Below are 20,331 nucleotides of genomic sequence, written 5' to 3'. Positions count from 1 at the left end.
TATTTTTCCTGACATATCAGTTTCTCTGAAATACCTACCTGTGAGGGAAATTGCTGAGTCATAGGCTATACATAACTTCAATTTTACTAGCTAATGTGACAGTTTTCAGAGTTGTACCGATTTTCCCTCCCACCAGCACAGTTTATTACTCCACATACTCTCCAACTCTTGATATTGGCGAGCTTTTTAAACTTTGCCAAACTGATGGATGTGAAATGGTATATTACTGTGGCTTTAATTTGCATTTCTCTGATGACCCATGCAGTTGAGCACTGCTTTATGTGATTATTGGTTATGCAGGTTTGCTCCATGTGAAATGCCTATTCTAATCTTTTTGCCCATTTCTAATAAGATTACTTTTTTCTTCTTTATTTCTAATACTTTTCTGTGTCCTTTGTTATATGTTTTTACTAATAGATCCTCTCTCATTTCATGGTTTATTGTTTTCATTGACTTTATATTATTTTATAATGAACTAGAGGTCTTAATTTTAGAACAGAAGGAAACTAAGAGAATGGCCAGACATGGACATAGCCATTTTTGTATATAACATATGTGGATCAGTGTAAAAAACTTAGATTTTTCAATAAATGATGTTTGAGACAGTTGGGTATCCACATGGTAAATACCACATAAAATTCAATTCCAAGTGGATTGAAGATATAAATGTGAAAGGTAAAACTGTAAAGCTTCTAAAGTATAATTGAAAACTTTCAGAAGGCTTAAAAATGTTGGCCAGGAGCGGTGGTTTATGCATGTAATACCACCACTTTGGGAGGCCAAGGAGGATGGATCACCTGAGGTACGGAGTTCAAGGCCAGTCTGGCCAACATGGTAAAACCCCATCTCTACTAAAAGTACAAAAATTAGTGAGGTGTGGTAGCGAGCACCTATAATCACAGCTACTTGGAAGGCTAAGGCAGGAGAATCATTTGAACCCAGGAAGTGGAGGTTGCAGTGAGCCGAGATCACAACACTGCACTCTAGCCTGGGTGACAAGAGTGAAACTCCCTCTCAAAAAAAACTCCTATATAATTTTCAGCAGAATCACAAATTAGCATTTTGGCACATTTGCTTTATCATTGTGTCTTTTTTGTAAGTAGATACACATATAAATATATACATACATATATACTTATATATATTGTTTTTCCTGAACAATATAATTATAAGCATAATATTCTTTTATCATTAAATACTTCAACATATATACCGTAAGTTAGTTAACCAATACACCGATCTACTTTAGGAATTTTTATATTGATACAATATTGATACTTAATATATGGTCCATATTTAAGTTTTACCATTCATCTTGCTAATGTTTGGCATAACAACTTTTTCCAGGATCAAATTCAGGAACACATTGATTCAGTTTTCATGTTCCTTTACTTATTTAATCTGGACTAATGCTTTATCTTTGCATGACTGACTCTTTTGAGGAGTATTGGCCAGTAAGTTTGTGAACTATTCTTCAGTTTGGTTTTGTATTATATTTCCTGGTGAATAGATTAAGATGACACAGTATTGGGGCGATACTGCATATTTTTTTCAATCAGTTTTAGTAGATGATATTTTTCAAGGAGTTTGCCCATTCTAAGTTTGTTAATTTATGGACATCAAGTAGTTCTAGTATCCTTCAGTTATCTTTTTAATATCTATAATATCTAGTGTTTTCTAGTTTCATTCCTGATTTTATTCTAGTTTCTAATTATTTGTGCCTTCTTTCTTTTTCTTGGTCTCACTAGAAGTTTGTTATTGTATTAGTCTTTTCAAAAAAACAATTTTTGATGGTGTTAATTTTCTCCCTGTGTGTTTTGTTTTGTTTCATTATTTTTGCTATATTGTAGTAAACAGGATCCATATATCAAATACTGTTGTTTTGTAGGACTTTTTTTTAGAATTTCTTCATTAAAAGATCAATCACCTTCTCTAAAGGGCTAAATGAAAAGGATTCTACAATGGATAAAATGGCATAATCACTGTATTCAACTTACTGGTAGTCTGGCATCATCTTAATGTAGCAATTTAGAATGAATAGCATAATGAATGGAATGTACTTTTTCAACAATTTTTATGAACATCTTTTCTCACTATCAAGATTTTGAACAACGACGAATTATGGTAATAGTATCAGAAATGTGGCCAGTTTTCAGGATGAATTAAAGTGACATCGATAAGGATTAAAGGATCTCACAACATTCTTTTTTTGGAAAGTTAGGACTCTGACTAGAACTTGAAAGCCAGCACATCTCTATAGAGAGGTGAGCTGAATGCATACCAATACTTCAGGCAAAGTTTTCTTGAAAAGTACATCAGAATACACAACAAGTGATCCAATTTTCTATGCTGTAGAACAAGAATCAGCTTTTAACTGTAAGGACCAAATGGTAAATATTTTGGGCTTTGGGAGCCACACATCTTTGTCTAAACAGCTCAGCTCTGTTGTAACATGAAAGCAGCCATGGACACCATATATGAATAAGTGAATGTGGCTGTGTTTCAATAAAGTTTTATTTACAAAAACAGGTGGTGGACCAGATTTTGTTCTCAGGCTGTAGTTTGCCGACTCCTACATTATAAAGCTAAGAGGAGAGTCGATACCTCTTCCACAAAATAAAAGTCTGTTTGAAGTTTAATTTTAGTGATTAGTAGAAGTAAAGGCCAGCAGCAAGAAATAGTTTTACGTGGGAAAGGTAATCTTCAGGGTATTTTTTTCTCTTCTTTTTGTTTTTTATTTTGTTTTTCCATTTTTTTTTAATTTTTTATGTTTTTATTTAGTTCCTGCAGGCAGACAGGGTATTTTTTTTTTTAAAACTATGTTTTTACTAGAGAAAAATATTAGAGTTCCATTAAATTGTTCTGTTAATACTTTGTCTTACCTGAATGGAAGTTTTGGGAAGAGAATGGTTGCAAGGATTAGAGGCAACTTTATAGCTTGATATTCTGTGGGAAAGAAGCTGTTCTGGGTGGAAAATGAACGAGATGGTAAACTTAAGAGCAGCTGATGAACACAACTTCGAGAAGAAGGGACAAAGAGAACCAAGACAAAAATCAGGTTTGTGGAAAACCAAAATACTAAAGATAAACTTTGGAATTTTACCTAGAGCTTCCCTTTTCTTACCCCATTCTGGATACCAAGATACGGCCTATTTTAATTCGTAAATGAATCATGGAAGGATAATAAAGACAGAATAAGAAAATGAGCTAATGTTACTCAGAAATAAGTCTTTCCCTGCCCTGCAGTGTATCACTAAAACTGTGGACATAGTAACATTGTTTTATCTGGCTCCCACTTAGCAATTCAAGAGGAACTTTGCTAATAAAATATCTTGTTCTTCTGAGAATACAGTGCTAAGCCTACAGGAACTGAAGTAGTCAAAAGGACATTCAGTGTTTGTACAGGGGCAGACTTAGCTACAAGAAAGTATATAGGCTGTCTGATAACGAATTCAGAAGCAGCACAATTGAACTAAGTTGCAGAAATTTTACATTTTCATTTTCTCAGTAATATATTTTGATGAGAATATTTAAGTACAATTTATCTTTTTTTTTTTCTTTTATGTGTAGAGCATTAGAATTGTAGCTCTTACATGTAGGACCATGAGTCATCTTGAATTAATTTTTTAATTTGGTGTGAGGTGTATGGCTTAAGATTCATTTTTTTTTTTTCTATTCAGGTTTTTTGGCATCATTTATTGAAAAGACTTTTCTTTCTCTATTAAATTGCCTTAGAATCTTTGTTGAAAATCAATTGACTAATAAGCATGAGTCTATTTCTTGACCTTTTTTTCTGTTCCATTGGCCTATTATACATCTTTATGTTAATAAATACCACACTAACTTTATTATGGAATATTATACTAAGTCTTGCAGCCAGGTAGTTACATAAGTCGTCCAAGGTTTTCTTCTTTTTTGAGATTGTTTTGGCTATTCTAGATCTCTTGCATTTCTATATAAATTTTAAATCAAGTAACAGCTCTTTTAGAATTTGTCTAGCAGGTTTTCTGGTTTTTATTGAAAAATCTTTTCTCCACAGAAAATTTTAAATCATGTCAATTTTTATTTTTTTGAATCCTCTTGGGATTTCAGTTTACACTGAGTAAAATCTATAGATCAATTTAGGGACAATTACCTCCTTAACCATATTGATTCAGACAATTTGTGGGCATAATATGGCTTTCTATTTAGTTCCCCATTTATTTCGACCTTCTTCAATTTATCTAAAATCTGCTTTTGTAGTTTTTATGCCTTAAGTTTACTCGTACGCGTTTTATATTATCTGATACTATTATAAATGGTTTTTAAATTTTATTTTCCACGTGGTTGCTACTAGGATATAGAAGTATAATTGATTTTTGCATAATGACTTTATGCTTTGCTAAATGTTTTAGGTAGAATATTCTATAAATCTCCATCAGCTCAAGTTGATCGATAGTGTCGTTTAACCTTGGATTGATAGTCTTCGCCCTCTGTTTGAGTACTTTAAAAAGTGTCATTATCTTCTGACCTCTGTAGTCTTATAAAAAGTCAGTTATTTATACTGTTTTTCCCCTCTGGCTGCCTTTAGGATTTTTCTCCTTGTCTTTGTTTTCCAGCAGTTTGACTACGATACACCTTGCTGCAGTTGTATTGTCGTTGTTTGTTTTTCTGTATTTATCTTGCTTGGGATTTGCTGGTATTCTTGGGGCTCTAGGGTTATTTTTATCAATTTTAAAGAAATTTGCTATTATAGCTTCAGATATATTTTCCACCCTGTTTCTTTCCCTCTCTTCTCCCTCTGGTACTCTAATTATACATATGTTAGGGGCTCTAGGTTATTTTTATCAATTTTAAAGAAATTTGCTATTATAGCTTCAGATATATTTTCCACCCTGTTTCTTTCCCTCTCTTCTCCCTCTGGTACTCTAATTATACATATGTTATATCATTTGATCCCTTGTTTTTTAGCAATTTTTCATCTATGCTCTTCAGACTGAATAATTTGTTAGATTCTGAGTTCAAATTCATTAACTCTTCTATAGTGACTAATCTGCTCTTAATATCATCTAATATTTCATTTCAGATATTATATATTTTACTTCTTAAATTTCCATTTTGTTCTCTTCATGTATAATAGTTCCATTTTTATACTGAAAAGCCCTATCTGTTTACTCTTTATTACCAGCTTCTTTCAGTCATTGGGCAATTTATTTATTTTTTTTTTTTTATTGCATTTTAGGTTTTGGGGTACATGTGAAAAACATGCAAGGTTGTTGCTTAGGTGCATATGTGGCAGTGTGATTTGCTGCCTTCCTCCCCTTCACCCATATCTGGCATTTCTCCCCATGCTATCCCTCCCCAATTCCCCACCCCCCCGCTGTCCCCCCCACTCCCCCACAACAGACCCCCATGTATAGTGCTCCCCTCCCTGTGTCCATGTGTTCTCCTTGTTCAACACCCGCCTATGAGTGAGAACATGTGGTGTTTGATTTTGTGTTCTTGTGTCAGTTTGCTGAGAATGATGGTTTCCAGGTTCATCCATGTCCCTACAAAGGACGCGAACTCCTCGTTTTTAATGGCTGCATAATATTCCATGGTGTATATGTGCCACCTTTTTCCTGTCCAGTCTATCATCGATGGGCATTTGAGTTGGTTCCAGGTCTTTGCTATTGTAAACTGTGCTGCTATGAACATTCATGTGCATGTGTCCTTATAGTAGAACGATTTATAATCCTTTGGATATATGCCCAGTAATGGGATTGCTGGGTCAAATGGAATTTCTATTTCTAGGTCCTTGAGGAATCGCCACACTGTTTTCCACAATGGTTGAACTAATTTACACTCCCACCAACAGTGTAAAAGTGTTCCTGTTTCTCCACATCCTCTCCAGCATCTGTTGTCTCCAGATTTTTTAATGATTGCCATTCTAACTGGTGTGAGATGGTATCTCAATGTAGTTTTGATTTGCATTTCTCTAATGGCCAGTGATGATGAGCATTTTTTCATATGCTTGTTGGCCTCATGTATGTCTTCTTTTGTAAAGTATCTGTTCATATCCTTTGCCCACTTTTGAATGGGCTTGTTTGTTTTTATCTTGTAAATCTTTTTTAGCTCGTTGTAAATTCTGGATATCAGCCCTTTGTCAGATGGGTAGGCTGCAAAAATTTTTTCCCATTCTGTTGGTTGCCGATTCACTCTATTGACTGTTTCTTTTGCTGTGCAGAAGCTGTGGAGTTTGATTAGGTCCCATTTGTCTATTTTGACTTTTGTTGCCAATGCTTTTGGTGTTTTGGTCATGAAGTCCTTGCCTACGCCTATGTCCTGAATGGTTTTGCCTAGGTTTCCTTCTAGTGTTTTTATGGTGTTAGGTCTTATGTTTAAGTCTTTAATCCATCTGGAGTCAATTTTAGTGTAAGGTGTCAGGAAGGGGTCCAGTTTCTGCTTTCTGCATATGGCTAGCCAGTTTTCCCAACACCACTTATTGAACAGGGAATCCTTTCCCCATTGCTTGTTTTTATCAGGTTTGTCAAAGATCAGGTGGTTGTAGATATGTTGTGTTGCCTCCGACGCCTCTGTTCTGTTCCATTGGTCTATATCTCTGTTTTGGTACCAGTACCATGCTGTTTTGATTACTGTAGCCTTGTAGTAGAGTTTGATGTCTGGTAGTGTGATGCCTCCTGCTTTGTTCTTTTTGCTTAGAATTGACTTGGCTATGCGGACTCTCTTTTGGTTCCATATGAAGTTTAAGGTGGTTTTTTCCAGTTCTGTGAAGAAGGTCATTGGTAGCTTGATGGGGATAGCATTGAATCTGTATATTACTTTGGGCAGTATGGCCATTTTCACGATATTAATTCTTCCTAACCATGAACATGGAATGTTTCTCCATCTGTTTGTGTCCTCTCTTATTTCGTTGAGCAGTGATTTGTAGTTCTCCTTGAAGAGGTCCTTTACATTCCTTGTTAGTTGTATTCCTAGGTATTTTATTCTCTTTGTAGCAATTGTGAATGGCAGTTAGTTCTTGATTTGGCTCTCTTTAAGTCTGTTATTGGTGTATAGGAATGCTTGTGATTTTTGCACATTGATTTTGTATCCTGAGACTTTGCTGAAGTTGCTTATCAGTTTCAGGAGCTTTTGGGCTGAGATGAGGGGGTCTTCTAGATATACAATCATGTCGTCTGCAAATAGAGACAATTTGACTTCCTCCTTTCCTAATTGAATACCCTTTATTTCTTTTTCTTGCCTGATTGCTCTGGCTAGAACTTCCAGTACTATATTGAATAGGAGTGGTGAGAGAGGGCATCCTTGTCTAGTGCCAGATTTCAAAGGGAATGCTTCCAGTTTTTGCCCGTTCAGTATGATATTGGCTGTCGGTTTGTCGTAAATAGCTTTTATTATTTTGAGATACGTTCCATCGATACCTAGTTTATTGAGGGTTTTTAGCATAAAGGGCTGTTGAATTTTGTCGAAGGCCTTCTCTGCATCAATTGAGATAATCATGTGGTTTTTGTCTTTGGTTCTGTTTATGTGGTGAATTACATTTATAGACTTGCGTATATTGAACCAGCCTTGCATCCCCGGGATGAATCCTACTTGATCATGGTGGATAAGCTTTTTGATGTGCTGTTGTAATCGGCTTGCCATTATTTTATTGAAGATTTTTGCATCTATGTTCATCATGGATATTGGCCTGTAGTTTTCTTTTCTTGTTGAGTCTCTGCCAGGTTTTGGTATTAGGATGATGTTGGTCTCATAAAATGATTTCGGAAGGATTCCCTCTTTTTGGATTATTTGGAATAGTTTCAGTATGAATGGTATCAGTTCCTCTTTGTATGTCTGGTAGAATTCGGCTGTGAACCCATCTGGACCTGGGCTTTTTTTGGGTGGTAGGCTCTTAATTGCTGCCTCGACTTCAGACCTTGTTATTGGTCTATTCAGGGTTTCGACTTCTTCCTGGTTTAGGCTTGGCAGGAGGCAGCTGTCCAGGAATTTATCCATTTCCTCCAGGTTTTCTAATTTATGTGCATAGAGTTGTTTGTAATAATCTCTGATGATGGTTTGAATTTCTGTGGAATCTGTGGTGATATCCCCTTTGTCATTTTTTATTGCATCTATTTGATTATTCTCTCTTTTCTTTTTTATTAGTCTGGCTAGTGGTCTGTCTATTTTGTTGATCTTTTCAAAAAACCAGCTCCTGGATTTATTGATTTTTTGAAGGGTTTTTCGTGTCTCTATCTCCTTCAATTCTGCTTTGATCTTAGTTATTTCTTGTCTTCTGCTAGGTTTTGAGTTTTTTTGATCTTGCTCCTCTAGCTCTTTCAATTTTGACGATAGGGTTTCAATTTTAGATCTCTCCTTTCTTCTCATGTGGGCACTTATTGCTATATATTTTCCTCTAGAGACTGCTTTAAATGTGTCCCAGAGATTCTGGTATGTGGTGTCTTCATTCTCGTTGGTTTCGAAGAACGTCTTTATTTCTGCCTTCATTTCATTGTTTATCCAGTCAACATTCAGGAGAAAGTTGTTCATTTTCCATGAGGCTGTGCGGTTCTGGGTTGGTTTCTGAATTCTGAGTTCTAACTTGATTGCACTGTGGTCTGAGAGACTGTTTGTTATGGTTTCCGTTCTTTTGCATTTGCTGAGGAGTGATTTACTTCCAATTATGTGGTCAATTTTAGAGTACGTGTGATGTGGTGCTGAGAAGAATGTATATTCTGTGGATTTGGGGTGGAGAGTTCTGTAAATGTCTATTAGGTTTGCTTGTTCCAGGTCTGAGTTCAAGTCCTGGATATCCTTGTTAATTTTCTGTCTCGTTGATCTGTCTAATATTGACAAGGGTGTGTTGAAGTCTCCCACTATTATTGTGTGGGAGTCTAAGTCTCTTTGTAAGTCTTTAAGAACTTGCCTTATGTATCTGGGTGCTCCTGTATTAGGTGCATATATATTTAGGATCGTTAGCTCTTCTTGCTGCATTGATCCTTTTACCATTATGTAATGTCCTTCTTTGTCTCTTTTGATCTTTGTTGCTTTAAAGTCTATTTTATCAGAGATGAGAATTGCAACTCCTGCTTTTTTTTGCTCTCCATTTGCTTGGTAAATCTTCCTCCATCCCTTTATTTTGAGCCTTTGTGTATCCTTGCATGCGAGATGGGTTTCCTGGATACAGCACACTGATGGGTTTTGGCTTTTTATCCAATTTGCCAGTCTGTGTCTTTTGATTGGGGCATTTAGTCCGTTTACATTTAGGGTTAATATTGTTACGTGTGAATTCAATCCTGTCATTTTGGTGCTAGGTGGCTGTTTTGCCCTTTGGTTGATGCAGATTCTTCATTGTGTTGATGCTCTTTACCTTTTCGTGTGTTTTTGGAGTGGCTGGTACTGGTTGTTCTTTTCTATGTGTAGTGCCTCCTTCAGGAGCTCTTGTAGAGCTGGTCTGGTGGTGATGAACTCTCTGAGTTCTTGCTTGTTCACAAAGAATTTTATTTTTCCTTCACTTATGAAGCTTAGTTTGGCTGGATACGAAATTCTGGGTTGAAAGTTCTTTTCCTTAAGGATGTTGAATATCGGCCCCCACTCTCTTCTGGCCTGTAGGGTTTCTGCTGAGAGATCTGCAGTGAGTCTGATGGGCTTCCCTTTGTGGGTAACCCGACCTTTCTCTCTGGCTGCCCTTAGTATTTTCTCCTTCATTTCAACCCTGGTGAATCTGATGATTATGTGTCTTGGGGTTGCTCTTCTAGAGGAATATCTTTGTGGTGTTCTCTGTATTTCCTGGACTTGAATCTCGGCCTGCCTTGTTAGGTTGGGGAAGTTTTCCTGGATAATATCCTGAAGAGTATTTTCCAGCTTGGATGCATTCTCTTCGTCACATTCAGGTACACCTATCAAACGTAGATTAGGTCTTTTCACATAGTCCCATATTTCTTGGAGACTTTGTTCATTCCTTTTTACCCTGTTTTCTCTAATCTTGCCTTCTCGTTTTATTTCATTGAGTTGATCTTCGACCTCTGATATCCTTTCTTCTGCTTGGTCAATTCGGCTGTTGAAACTTGTGCATGCTTCGTGAAGTTCTCGTGTTGTGTTTTTCAGCTCCATCAATTCACTCATATTCCTCTCTAAGTTGTCCATTCTTGTTAGCATTTCGTCAAGTCTTTTTTCAAGGTTCTTAGTTTCTTTGCATTGGGTTAGGACATGTTCTTTTAGCTCACGGAAGTTTCTTATTATCCACTTTCTGAAAGCTGATTCTGTCATTTCATCACACTCATTCTCCATCCAGTCTTGTTCCCTTGCTGGTGAGGAGTTGTGATCCCTTGTAGGAGGAGAAGTGTTCTGGTTTTGGGTGTTTTCATCCTTTTTGCGCTGGTTTCTTCCCATCTTTGTGGATTTATCCACCTGTTGACTTTGTGGTTGTTGTCTTTCTGATTTTGGTAATTTTAAGTCTGCTGTGGCAGAACTCATAAACCCCCTGCTCTTCCCCCCAGGTGTTCTGTCCCAGGGAGTTACGGTTTTATGATGTTCCCCTGTGCGGTTGCTGTTTTCCCTGCCCACAAGGTGGCAGCCTAGTCACACTCAGGTTGCAGAGGCTTCGCTAAGCTGCTGTGGGCTCCACCCAGCTTCCGTGTGAACTTCTGGGTGTAGTTAGAACTGCTTCCGATGTGTTGGCCCGCCCCTGTAGTGATGGAGTCTCTGTAGTGGCGGATTGCCTTGGTAGAGAACAGCAGGGTGCCTATGGAGAACGCCCCTCCTCCACAGAGCTGGACCGTCCCGGTTTCAGTTGTGTTTCAGGTCTTCTTGCTGGGTAAGAGGGGACACCGTCTCATCTGATCTGCCTCCGGAGCCACTGCGTTGGCTAAAGCCGCGGCTCTGAGATTCGTGGCGCTGGCCTGGCTCCCCGTTTCAGCTCCCTTTGCTGGCTTATAGGGGACTCAGACTCTCTCACTTTGTACAGTGAGCCGTTGCCTCAGGGTGCCGGCCCAGCGGCTGCGCCGTTCAAGCCAGCGGCGCTGGCGACCCGTGTGGCTTCTCTGCGTGTGAATCTCCTGGTCTGTGGGCAGTAAAAATCAGTCTGGAAATACGGCGTCCACTCACCCTCTGTGCTTTCTCTCGGAGCTGCATTCCCGAGTTCCTCCTAAGCAGCCATCTTGGATCTCCAAAAACCATTGGGCAATTTATAATCATTGTTTAAAAGTGCTGACTTAGACTTCTAGTTTCTGATCCAGCGTATAAGAGCTTTGGAAGTTGTTACTCACATACTAGCAACAAAAAAGCTGAATGAACTGAAAAATCAACAACTCTTCTTAGATTTATCAAAGAATTAAGGTCACAGGCAAACTCCTGTCCCCAAAATTGGAGAGTCCGATAGCCAGTTACAGAGAATCCCATCTAATGGAATAAAAACTCATGAATAGAAATCACTACTGTAGCCAGTCCTGCAATAGGAAACTTATAATTGATGAATTTCTGGAGACTCAGTATGGACAGATGAGTTAAAAACTCCTGGCAGGGGTGAGGGGGGATCTTAGGGAATCCCATACTTTCATGACTTTCACCTCCAAAAGCCCTACCAGCTTCTTTCAGTGAAAATTGGAGAAAAGCCCCTCATACTTCCAGATGGTGGGGAGGGAATGTAGCCATTTTGAAATACATCCAGAACATTTTGTCTTTAACAAAATGTGCCTCAGTGGAAAGTATCTTACTAGAGCCTCACTGACCTGGGGGAAGAGAAATATCCAACTCTAGTCTTCTACATGGGGGAAATAAAATATCCATTATCATATGTTATTAGAGAATTACAAATTAAAATGAGATAACCACTGTACACTTATAAGAATGGCTATAATCCAAAACACTGAGAAAAGCAAATGTTGGTGAGATGTGGAGCAACAGGAACTCCCTTTCATTCCTGGTAGGAACACAAATAGGATGGCCATTTTGGAAGACACTTTGGTGGTTTCTTAAAAAACAACATATTCTCATCATAAAATCCAGCTATCACAGCCCTTGGTGTTTATCCAAATGAATTGAAAATTTATGTACACATAAAAACCTCCACATATAGTAGCTTCATTCATGATAGTCAAAACTTGGAAGCAACCAAGATGTCCTTCAATAGGTAACTGGATAAACAAACTGTGTCCATTCGTACAATGGAATGTTATTTGGCAATAAACAGAAATAATTAGTGAAGCCATGAAAAGACATTGAGGAACCTTGAAAGCATATGGCAGACTGAAAGAAGGCAACCTGAAAAATCTACATATACTGTATGATTTCAACTATACAACATTCTGGAAAGGAAAAACTGTGGAGACAGTAAAAAGATCTGGGTTGTGTCAGGGCCTCTGGGGGATAGAAGGAGGGACAGGAAGGTAGAGCACAGGGGATTTAGGGGGCAGTAAAAATATTCTATATGAGACAGTAATGGTATATACGTGTGTCATTATATATTTTTCGAAGCCCATATACCACACCAAGAGTGAACCTTAATGTAAATAATGCACTTTAATATAGTATATTATATTGGTTCATCAGTTGAAACAAAGATACCACAGTAACACAAGATGTAAATAATAGGGGAAGCTGGAGGGGTACGAAGGGCAATATGGAAACCTTTTGTACTTTCTGATCAGTTTTTCTGTAAACCTAAAACTGCTGTAAAAATAATTAAGTTTATTTTTTAAAAATTGCCTGCTTATTCAAACATCTCAATTATCTTGGTGTCTCTTTCTATTGGCTGATTTTATCTATTGATTGTACATTGTATTTTCCTAATGTTTTGCATGTCTAGTGCTTGTTCCTCAGTGCTTAAAAAAGTTGCTTCATGTATTTTAACCGGTTTTATAGTTGTTTGCAGAAGGAGGAGGGCAGGATCTACTCTCGTGGTCTCAGTTAATGTTAAAATAGAAGTTTTCAGCCCTGGCTGTACATTTGAATTACCTGGGGAACTTTTAAAAAGGTCGGTGGTAAATGAGGTCCAGACCTAGGGAAATTTTTTAAAGTTCTCCAAATGATTAACAGGGTTAGGGTATTCCCTAAATAAGAGAATTGACCTATAAAGAGTGGGAACTGAAATTTGGCCTGTCCTCCTTGGAGTCTAGTTGCATCTGCCTGTTGAAGGAGCATGTTTTTTAAATTTATACTTTAAAGCTGCCATATGGATTTGCAGGATTCTAGATTCTAATGTATAGCCATTACCTTCCAGTAAGGAATCCAGAGTGTCAGTGAATTCTTACTAGCTTTTATTGAGATTTTAATATCATAAAATAGTATTTTCAACAGTATTGATGCAACTTATATTCTAGTAGAGGGAAAGAGTTAGGAATAGCTCATATAGCCATTCTTTCCACTTAAAGAACCTCTTTAAAATAATGTGTTATTTATTCAAAACGTTATGAAGTTTGCATTTTTAAAAAGAGACATTAATTGCTAAAACTGCTTGATCTGGTATTCTTTGAGTATAACTATGTGAATGTCATTTTCTAAATAAAGTAAAAGTACTTCTTGGAACATATTGCTTATTTATAATATATAATTTGATACTTTTATATTTTACAAGGTTTGGGCAGACTTCCAATTTGACTATAATTATGAACATAAACAAAATGTTTTCTAGCTTTTATGGGTATATATAAAAATCATGTCTAGCACTTGCAGTAAATAAGTCTATCCAGGCGGGGGGTGATGGCTCACACCAGTAATCCTAACACTCTGGAAGGCTGAGGTGGGTGGACCACTTGAGCCCAGGAGTTTGAGAACAGCCTGGGCTCTTCATGGGGAAACCCCATCACTACAAAAAATACAAATATTAGCTGGGCATGGTGGGGTGCATGTGTCATTCCACCTACTTGGGAGGCTAAGGTGGGAGGATCACCCACCCCTGGGAGGTTGCAGTTGTGTTGAGCTGTGATAGTGCCACCACAGTCCAGCCTGGGTGACAGAGGAAGACCCTGTCTCAATAAATAAATCTATCCAAAAATAAATTTTAGAATGAATTTTTTTTTTTTTGAGATAGAGCTTTACTCTTGTCACTCAGGCTGGAGTACGATGGCTCAATCTCAGCTCACTGCAACCTTTGCCTCCCAGGTTCAAGTGATTCTGGGATTATAGAGGCCCACCACCACACCCAGGTAATTTTTGCGTTTTAGTAGAGACAGGGTTTCACCATGTTGGCCAGGCTGGTCTCGAACTCCTGCCCTCAGGTGATCCTCTCGCTTCGGCCTCCCAAAGTGGTGGGATTACAGGTGTGAGCCACCGCGCCCAGCCAATAGTGTGATCTTTAATGAGTAAATTTTTTTCTTTAAATATGCTAACCATAATATTTGATGTTACTATTGGAATTGTTTTGAAACAACACAAGTAGTGCCCATATATGACAGTGAACTTAATACATGTTGTGTCTATTCTCTTTCACCAACTAGCATTCCTTCCATCTCTCTTCCTCTATTTGGGTCTCCATATTCCCTGAGACACAACAATATTCAAATTAGGTCAGTTAATATGCAATGATCTCTAAGTGTTCAAGTGAGAGGAAAAGTTGTAAGTTTCTCATTTTAAATCAAAAGCTTGAGATGATTAAACCTAGGGAGGAAGGCATGTTGAAAGCCAAGATATACTACAAGCTAGGTCTCTTGCACCAGTTAGCCAACTTGTGAATACAAAGGAAAAGTTATTGAAGGAAATTGAAATGCTTCTCTAATGAAATGATAAGAAAGTAAAACAGCCTTAGTAGTGATGTGGAAAAAGTTTGAGTGGTCTGGATAGAAGATCAGCCACAACAGTACCTTAAGCCAAAGCCTAATCAGAGCGGGGTCCTAACTCTTTTCAATTCTATGAAGGCTGAGAGGTGAGAAAGCTACAGAAGAAAAATTTGAAAATAGCAGAGATTGGTTGTTGAGGTTTAAGGCAAGAAGTCTCCATAACATAAAAGTGTGAGGTAAGACAGCAAGTTCTGATGGAGAAGTTACAGCATGTTATCCAGAAGATCTAGCAAAAATAAATGATGAAGGTGACTTCACTAAACAGTAGATTTTCAGTGGAGATAAAACAGCCTTCTAGTAGAAAAAATGCCGTCTAAGATTTTCATAGCTAGAAAAGAGAAGTCAGTGCATGACTTTAAAGGACAGGCTGAGTCTCTTGTTAGGAGCTAATGTAGCTGGTGCTTTGAAGTTGAAGCCAATACTCACTCACCATTCCTAAATTCTAGAGCCCCTGAGAATTATGCTGAATCTACTCTGTGCTCTATTAACAGAATAACAAAAGCTTGGATTACAGCACATCTGTTTACACCATAGTTTACTAAACATTTTAAGCCCACTGTTGAGACCTACAGTTCAGGAATAAAAAGATTCCTTTCAAAATATTATTGCGCATTAACATTGCACCTACTCAGCCAAAACCTCTCATGGAGATAAAGGAGATTAATGATGTTTCCATGCCTGCTACCACAACATCTGTTCTTCAGCCCATGTGATCCATAAATCATTTTGAGTTTCAAGCCTTATTACTTAAATACGTTTTGTAAGGCAATAGCTGGCCATACACAGTAAGTCCTATGGTGGATCTGGCCAAAATAAAAGAAAAACCTTTTGGAAAAAAAAATCACGATTGTAGATGCCATTAAGAACATTCATGATTCAAGGAAGGAGGTCAAAATATCAACATGAACAGAAGTTTGGAAGAGGTTGATTTTAACTCTTATAGGTAACTTTGAGGGGGTCAAGACGAGTGGAGAAAATAACTGCAGATGTGGTGGAAGTAGCAAGAGAACTAGAATTAGAATTGGAGACTGAAAATGTAACTGAATTGCTGCAATCTCATGATCATACTTGAATAGATGCAGAGTTGCTTGTTATGGATAAACAGAGAAATTGGTTTCTTGAGATGGAATCTAGTCCTGGTGAAGATACTGTGAACGTTGTTGAAATGACAACAAAAAATTTGGAATATTACATAAACTTAGTGGAAAAATCTGTGGGTTTAACGAAATTATACTCTGGGTAAAATGCTGTTTAACTGCATCACATGCTACAGAGAAATCTTTTGTGAAAGGAAGAGTCAATTCATGTAGTAAATGTCATTGTTGAATTTAAGAAATTGTCATAGCTGCCCCAACCACCCTAATCAGCGGCTATCAATATCAAGGAAAGATCTTCCACCACCATGTGAGCTGAAGGCTCACATGATCATTAGCATTTTTAACAATAAAATATTTTTAAATTAAGGTATACACATTGTTTTTTTAAAAAAGATATTATGTTATTGCACACTTAATAGACTACAGTATAGTGTAAACACAATTTTATATACACTGGGAAACTGAAAAATTCATATTGCAATATTCACTTTATTGTGGTGGTCTGGACCCTAACTCATAATATCTCCAAGGTATGCCTATACTAAATGTACTTTAGTCATTTGATAATGATTTAGTTGTCATGAGTTTTAATGCACTCAACTTTAATATACTGATATTCCATGTTATTAAAAATGCCAGGATATTGGAATATCCATTAAAAGATCTCAAGTTACATTAATTTTTTATTTATTTTGTGTGATCTTTTATAGGGAATTTCTAGGTGGATTTTTTTTTCATCACGTTCTTATTATTTCTTGAAACTCCTGTGTACTTACCTCTTCATTTTTCATTTTTACCTCTTAATTCTTCATTTTTCTTTGTCTAATTTGCTTTTTAAATGTGCTATGGATTGAGAAAGCAAATAACTGAAACCAGGTGGATTGTATCAAATAATAAGTATAAATCAGCTTTGTAATAAAAGGACTTTATGTTATTTTGCTATGAGGTAGTGCAAGGACTTAAAAACATTTGTTCAGTAAACATTTGCAAGGTGCTTATTTTTTTCAAGGCAGCATAGATACTATATAATCTATCAGATAGAGACCCTGCACTCAAGATTAGAATCTAATCTGAATGTACACATGTAGAATTGTTTTATAATAAATACTGTGTTAGCAATTTGAACAGCATTATTAGAATGAACACAGATACAGGAGTATTTAACTCTGTGAAGCATTAATAAATACTTACTTTGAATGCTCAGCTATTTTCTTCCTCCTAGCTTTTGAATAATTGACGTTGCCAAATAAGTTTTTTTTTTTTAATTGAGCGCACAAAACTCATGTTTTATAAACATAAAAAATGCACCCAAATGTATACATATACAAAGTAGTAATATATATAGTCCCCATATTGGAAGTTTAAATCTGTAAATTAAAAATTTTTTTCTTTGTCAAACTTTTGCCTGAAAATAAGCTATATTGCCATCAGGTGGCAGTCATACCTTAGTTATGGCCACACACTATAGTTAATACCCTTACTTGTAATAACTACAGCATGATAATTATGCTGAGAGTGAATTTAGAAAGAACTTCGTATGGGTGCATACAGGAAAAAAAAGATTTCTGATAACAAGGAGTCTTAATGCAGAAAGGAAAAGATAAGTGGTTTGGAGCACAAGATTTAGTTTCTCAAATCTTGGTTTGAATCACGGGTTTATTGCCTACTAGCTATGTTATCTTGGCCAAATAATTAATCTCTTTGTGTCTTCGTTTCCTCACCTATTAAACGAAGATAATATCATCCTAGAGTTTTTTTGTTTTTATCATTCAATTTGACACTGAGTTTTTATGTGTTTTAAGTCAAAGAATGAGAATGAAGTTTTTAGTTTCAAGACTGTGAGGTGTAGAGTACTGTAAAGAAATGATTGTTATTGTAGGACTTAGGGAAGGTAGAGAGAGAAGGAAAAACAGCTAACCAGTTTTGGGGGTCCAGCTGCAAGTGCAGGAATCCAGATAACTTAAAGATGCATTTTTTTCCATGCTTTATAGCCCCAAAAGAAATCATCTTAATAGATAGCCAGACAGGCTGATGGGTTTTTTTTTTCTCATCTTTCCTTTAATGTTGGAGAGGAAAAAAAGAAGCGTTTGGACAACGTATGAAAGTTGTTGCACCCACCTCCCTCGTTGACTTGTTTATCTGAAGACCCAGGTTTATCTGCTTAGGGAAACAAGTTTAGTAAGTCAGAAATTCATCTGGCCGGATATTGACGACAAGTAAAATACGTCTCTAATTTGTTATACATTTAAAACCAAAGGATCCTAGATCATACTTTCTTTAGAAAATAATCACAGATGTAATATAATTTCCCCTCTCTGTACTGTCCAAACAAGACATCTTTTCCAGCTCCTGTTGCTCAATTTTGCTCCAGTAGCTGACAGAGCCTTTCCTTTCATAATTAAAAATGAAAGGGTTAAAATACAAATGTAATGGAAGAAATGTTCAGCTAGATTCAACATTTATTTACCAAGTACTTGATTTTGTAATATGCGTGCGCTCTCTCTCTCGCTCTTTCTTTCTTTTGAAATTTCACTTTTGTCGCCTAGGCTGGAGTGCAACAGTGCCATCTTGGCTCACTGCAACCTCTGACTCCCAGGTTCAAGTGATTCTCCTGCCTCAGCCTCCTAAGTAACTGGGATTACAGGCGCCCATCACCATACCCAGCTAATTTTTGTATTTTTAGGAGAGATGGGGTTTCATCATGTTGGTCAGCTGGTCTTGAACTCCTGACCTGAAGTAATCCACCCACCTCAGCCTCCCAAAGTGCTGGGATTATAGGCAAAAGCCACCACACCTGGCCTACAGTTTCAATTCTAAAGAACATTACAATTTAGGAGGGGAGACGATTCACATATATAATTATTTTAAAACAAAAGATGGTAAAGGCTGTAATGGTAATCATAATAGCTTATATTTATATATGCTTTTCAGATTTATTTCATGCAGTACAAAAATTCAGTGTTTCGGCAACACTGAAGAGGGAGAAGGGAAGTTTAATTCTGATGGGTGATTATGGAAGGCCTAATGGAGGCAATTTCTCTCCCTACCATAAGATGCCAGATTGACTTTTTAAATATGCCACGTTATTAATACTCTCTCTTTTGGAATTTTTTAGGTACGCAGATTTTCTGAGGCATTCTTTTGTTTTGAGCATCCAAGAGAAGCTGCCATTGCATACCAGGAACTTCAGTGAGTAGTATAAATCCAAAATTAAAAATATTTTATTTCCTTTTATATAAGATATGTATCAGTGTCTCAGAATTTATCAGTGACAGAATATGCAGTATTAACAATATAAGAAATTAGGAGAATTTGAATTTCAGAAATCCCATCTTTAATCAAATTGAGTTTCATCTTATGAATTACTTCATAAAAGCCCCTTACTTTACAGACAAAGAAACATAATGCACTGTATTTCTCCCTTCCTTTTTTTCAGATCTGCCATAATCTTGGGTAGTCTCTTACAACTTTGGCTCTAGCCTTCCATTTGGCCATATTCTATCTTTATTTTACAGATCAGAATTTCTTATGTTCATCATTTTTTATTACATATTTTCATCTATCTTTATTTTCACAGGTCAGAATTTCTTATGTTCATCATTTTTATTACATATTTTCATAAATACTGTCTTCTATATTGCAAATGATTTACCATTAAAATACCCATAACAAATGCCTTCTACCTTTCCTACTGAATAGATTTATTCCTGGTTTTCTTTGCCATTAAAGAATATTTTGAGGATATTATGCTGAACAAAAAAAGCTAGGTGTTAAAAATTGAATACTGTGTGATTCTACTTGTATGAATTTATAGAAAAGGCAAAACTAAGGTGAAAAAAAAAGACAGGACAGTGGTTTTCTTGGTGTTGACTTGGGCTGGATTGGGAAGACATAAGGGAACTGAGCAGATGGAAATGTTCTGTATCATATATACATTTGTCAAAACTATACAGCTAATATTTATATTTCAATGCATATAAATTATACCACAGAAAAACCTGTAAATAATAATAGAGTGTCAGGGTAGGCAGTGAGTGTTGATAAAAAAGACACGTTAATTGCTGAAGTTTGGTGGTATGTATGTGGGGTTTTTTAATACTATTCTTTGATTTGTTTGAAATTTTCCATACGGCAAGGTTTTCTGTTTTGTATTAGAAAATTATACATCATATTTTAAATAGCTGTTAATTTTATTTGTCAATATATGTTGAGTAGAAACAGTAGTAGTGAAACACATCTTTTTCCCAGCACTATCATCAAATGATTATTAAGCACTTGAACTTTTGGTATTTCTCTTTTATGCTTATATTAAGTTAAGACATTAAGCATAGAAATTCACTTTGAAATAACATAAAGTATGGAAAAATATAATGAGAATTACATAAATAATTAGTCTGTAATTTAATAAGTCAATTTATTGCCAACAAATCATCATTTTCATTTTACCAGTACTTAATCACTGACCAAGCAGCTCTTTCATAAGGAGGTTATGTCTTGCAGAT

At 36.5% G+C, this 20,331-nt stretch overlaps 1 protein-coding gene and 1 non-coding gene across 14 annotated transcripts in view; both read left to right on the top strand.

Moving 5' to 3' along the window:
* Positions 1 to 20,331, top strand: part of FAM135A (family with sequence similarity 135 member A) — a 151,662-nt gene that overhangs the window by 87,965 nt on the left and 43,366 nt on the right. For all 13 annotated transcript variants that reach the window (XM_021670250.2, XM_021670249.2, XM_012471872.3 and 10 more), the window contains one exon: positions 18,945 to 19,018. In XM_021670250.2, the coding sequence (XP_021525925.2) occupies positions 18,945 to 19,018 (74 nt within the window). The remainder of the gene's footprint in view (positions 1 to 18,944; positions 19,019 to 20,331) is intronic.
* LOC135268554 (U7 small nuclear RNA) lies at positions 3,971 to 4,030 on the top strand. The gene has a single exon (XR_010336859.1). It is a non-coding gene; the product is annotated as a U7 small nuclear RNA (small nuclear RNA).

This window comes from Aotus nancymaae, unplaced genomic scaffold (assembly GCF_030222135.1).
Source record: "Aotus nancymaae isolate 86718 unplaced genomic scaffold, 86718_ANA_hifiasm-v0.15.2.pri h1tg000040l, whole genome shotgun sequence".
Lineage (NCBI taxonomy): Eukaryota > Metazoa > Chordata > Mammalia > Primates > Aotidae > Aotus > Aotus nancymaae.
Note: the sequence above shows the minus strand (reverse complement) of the source record. Positions and strands in the feature narration are given on the sequence as shown.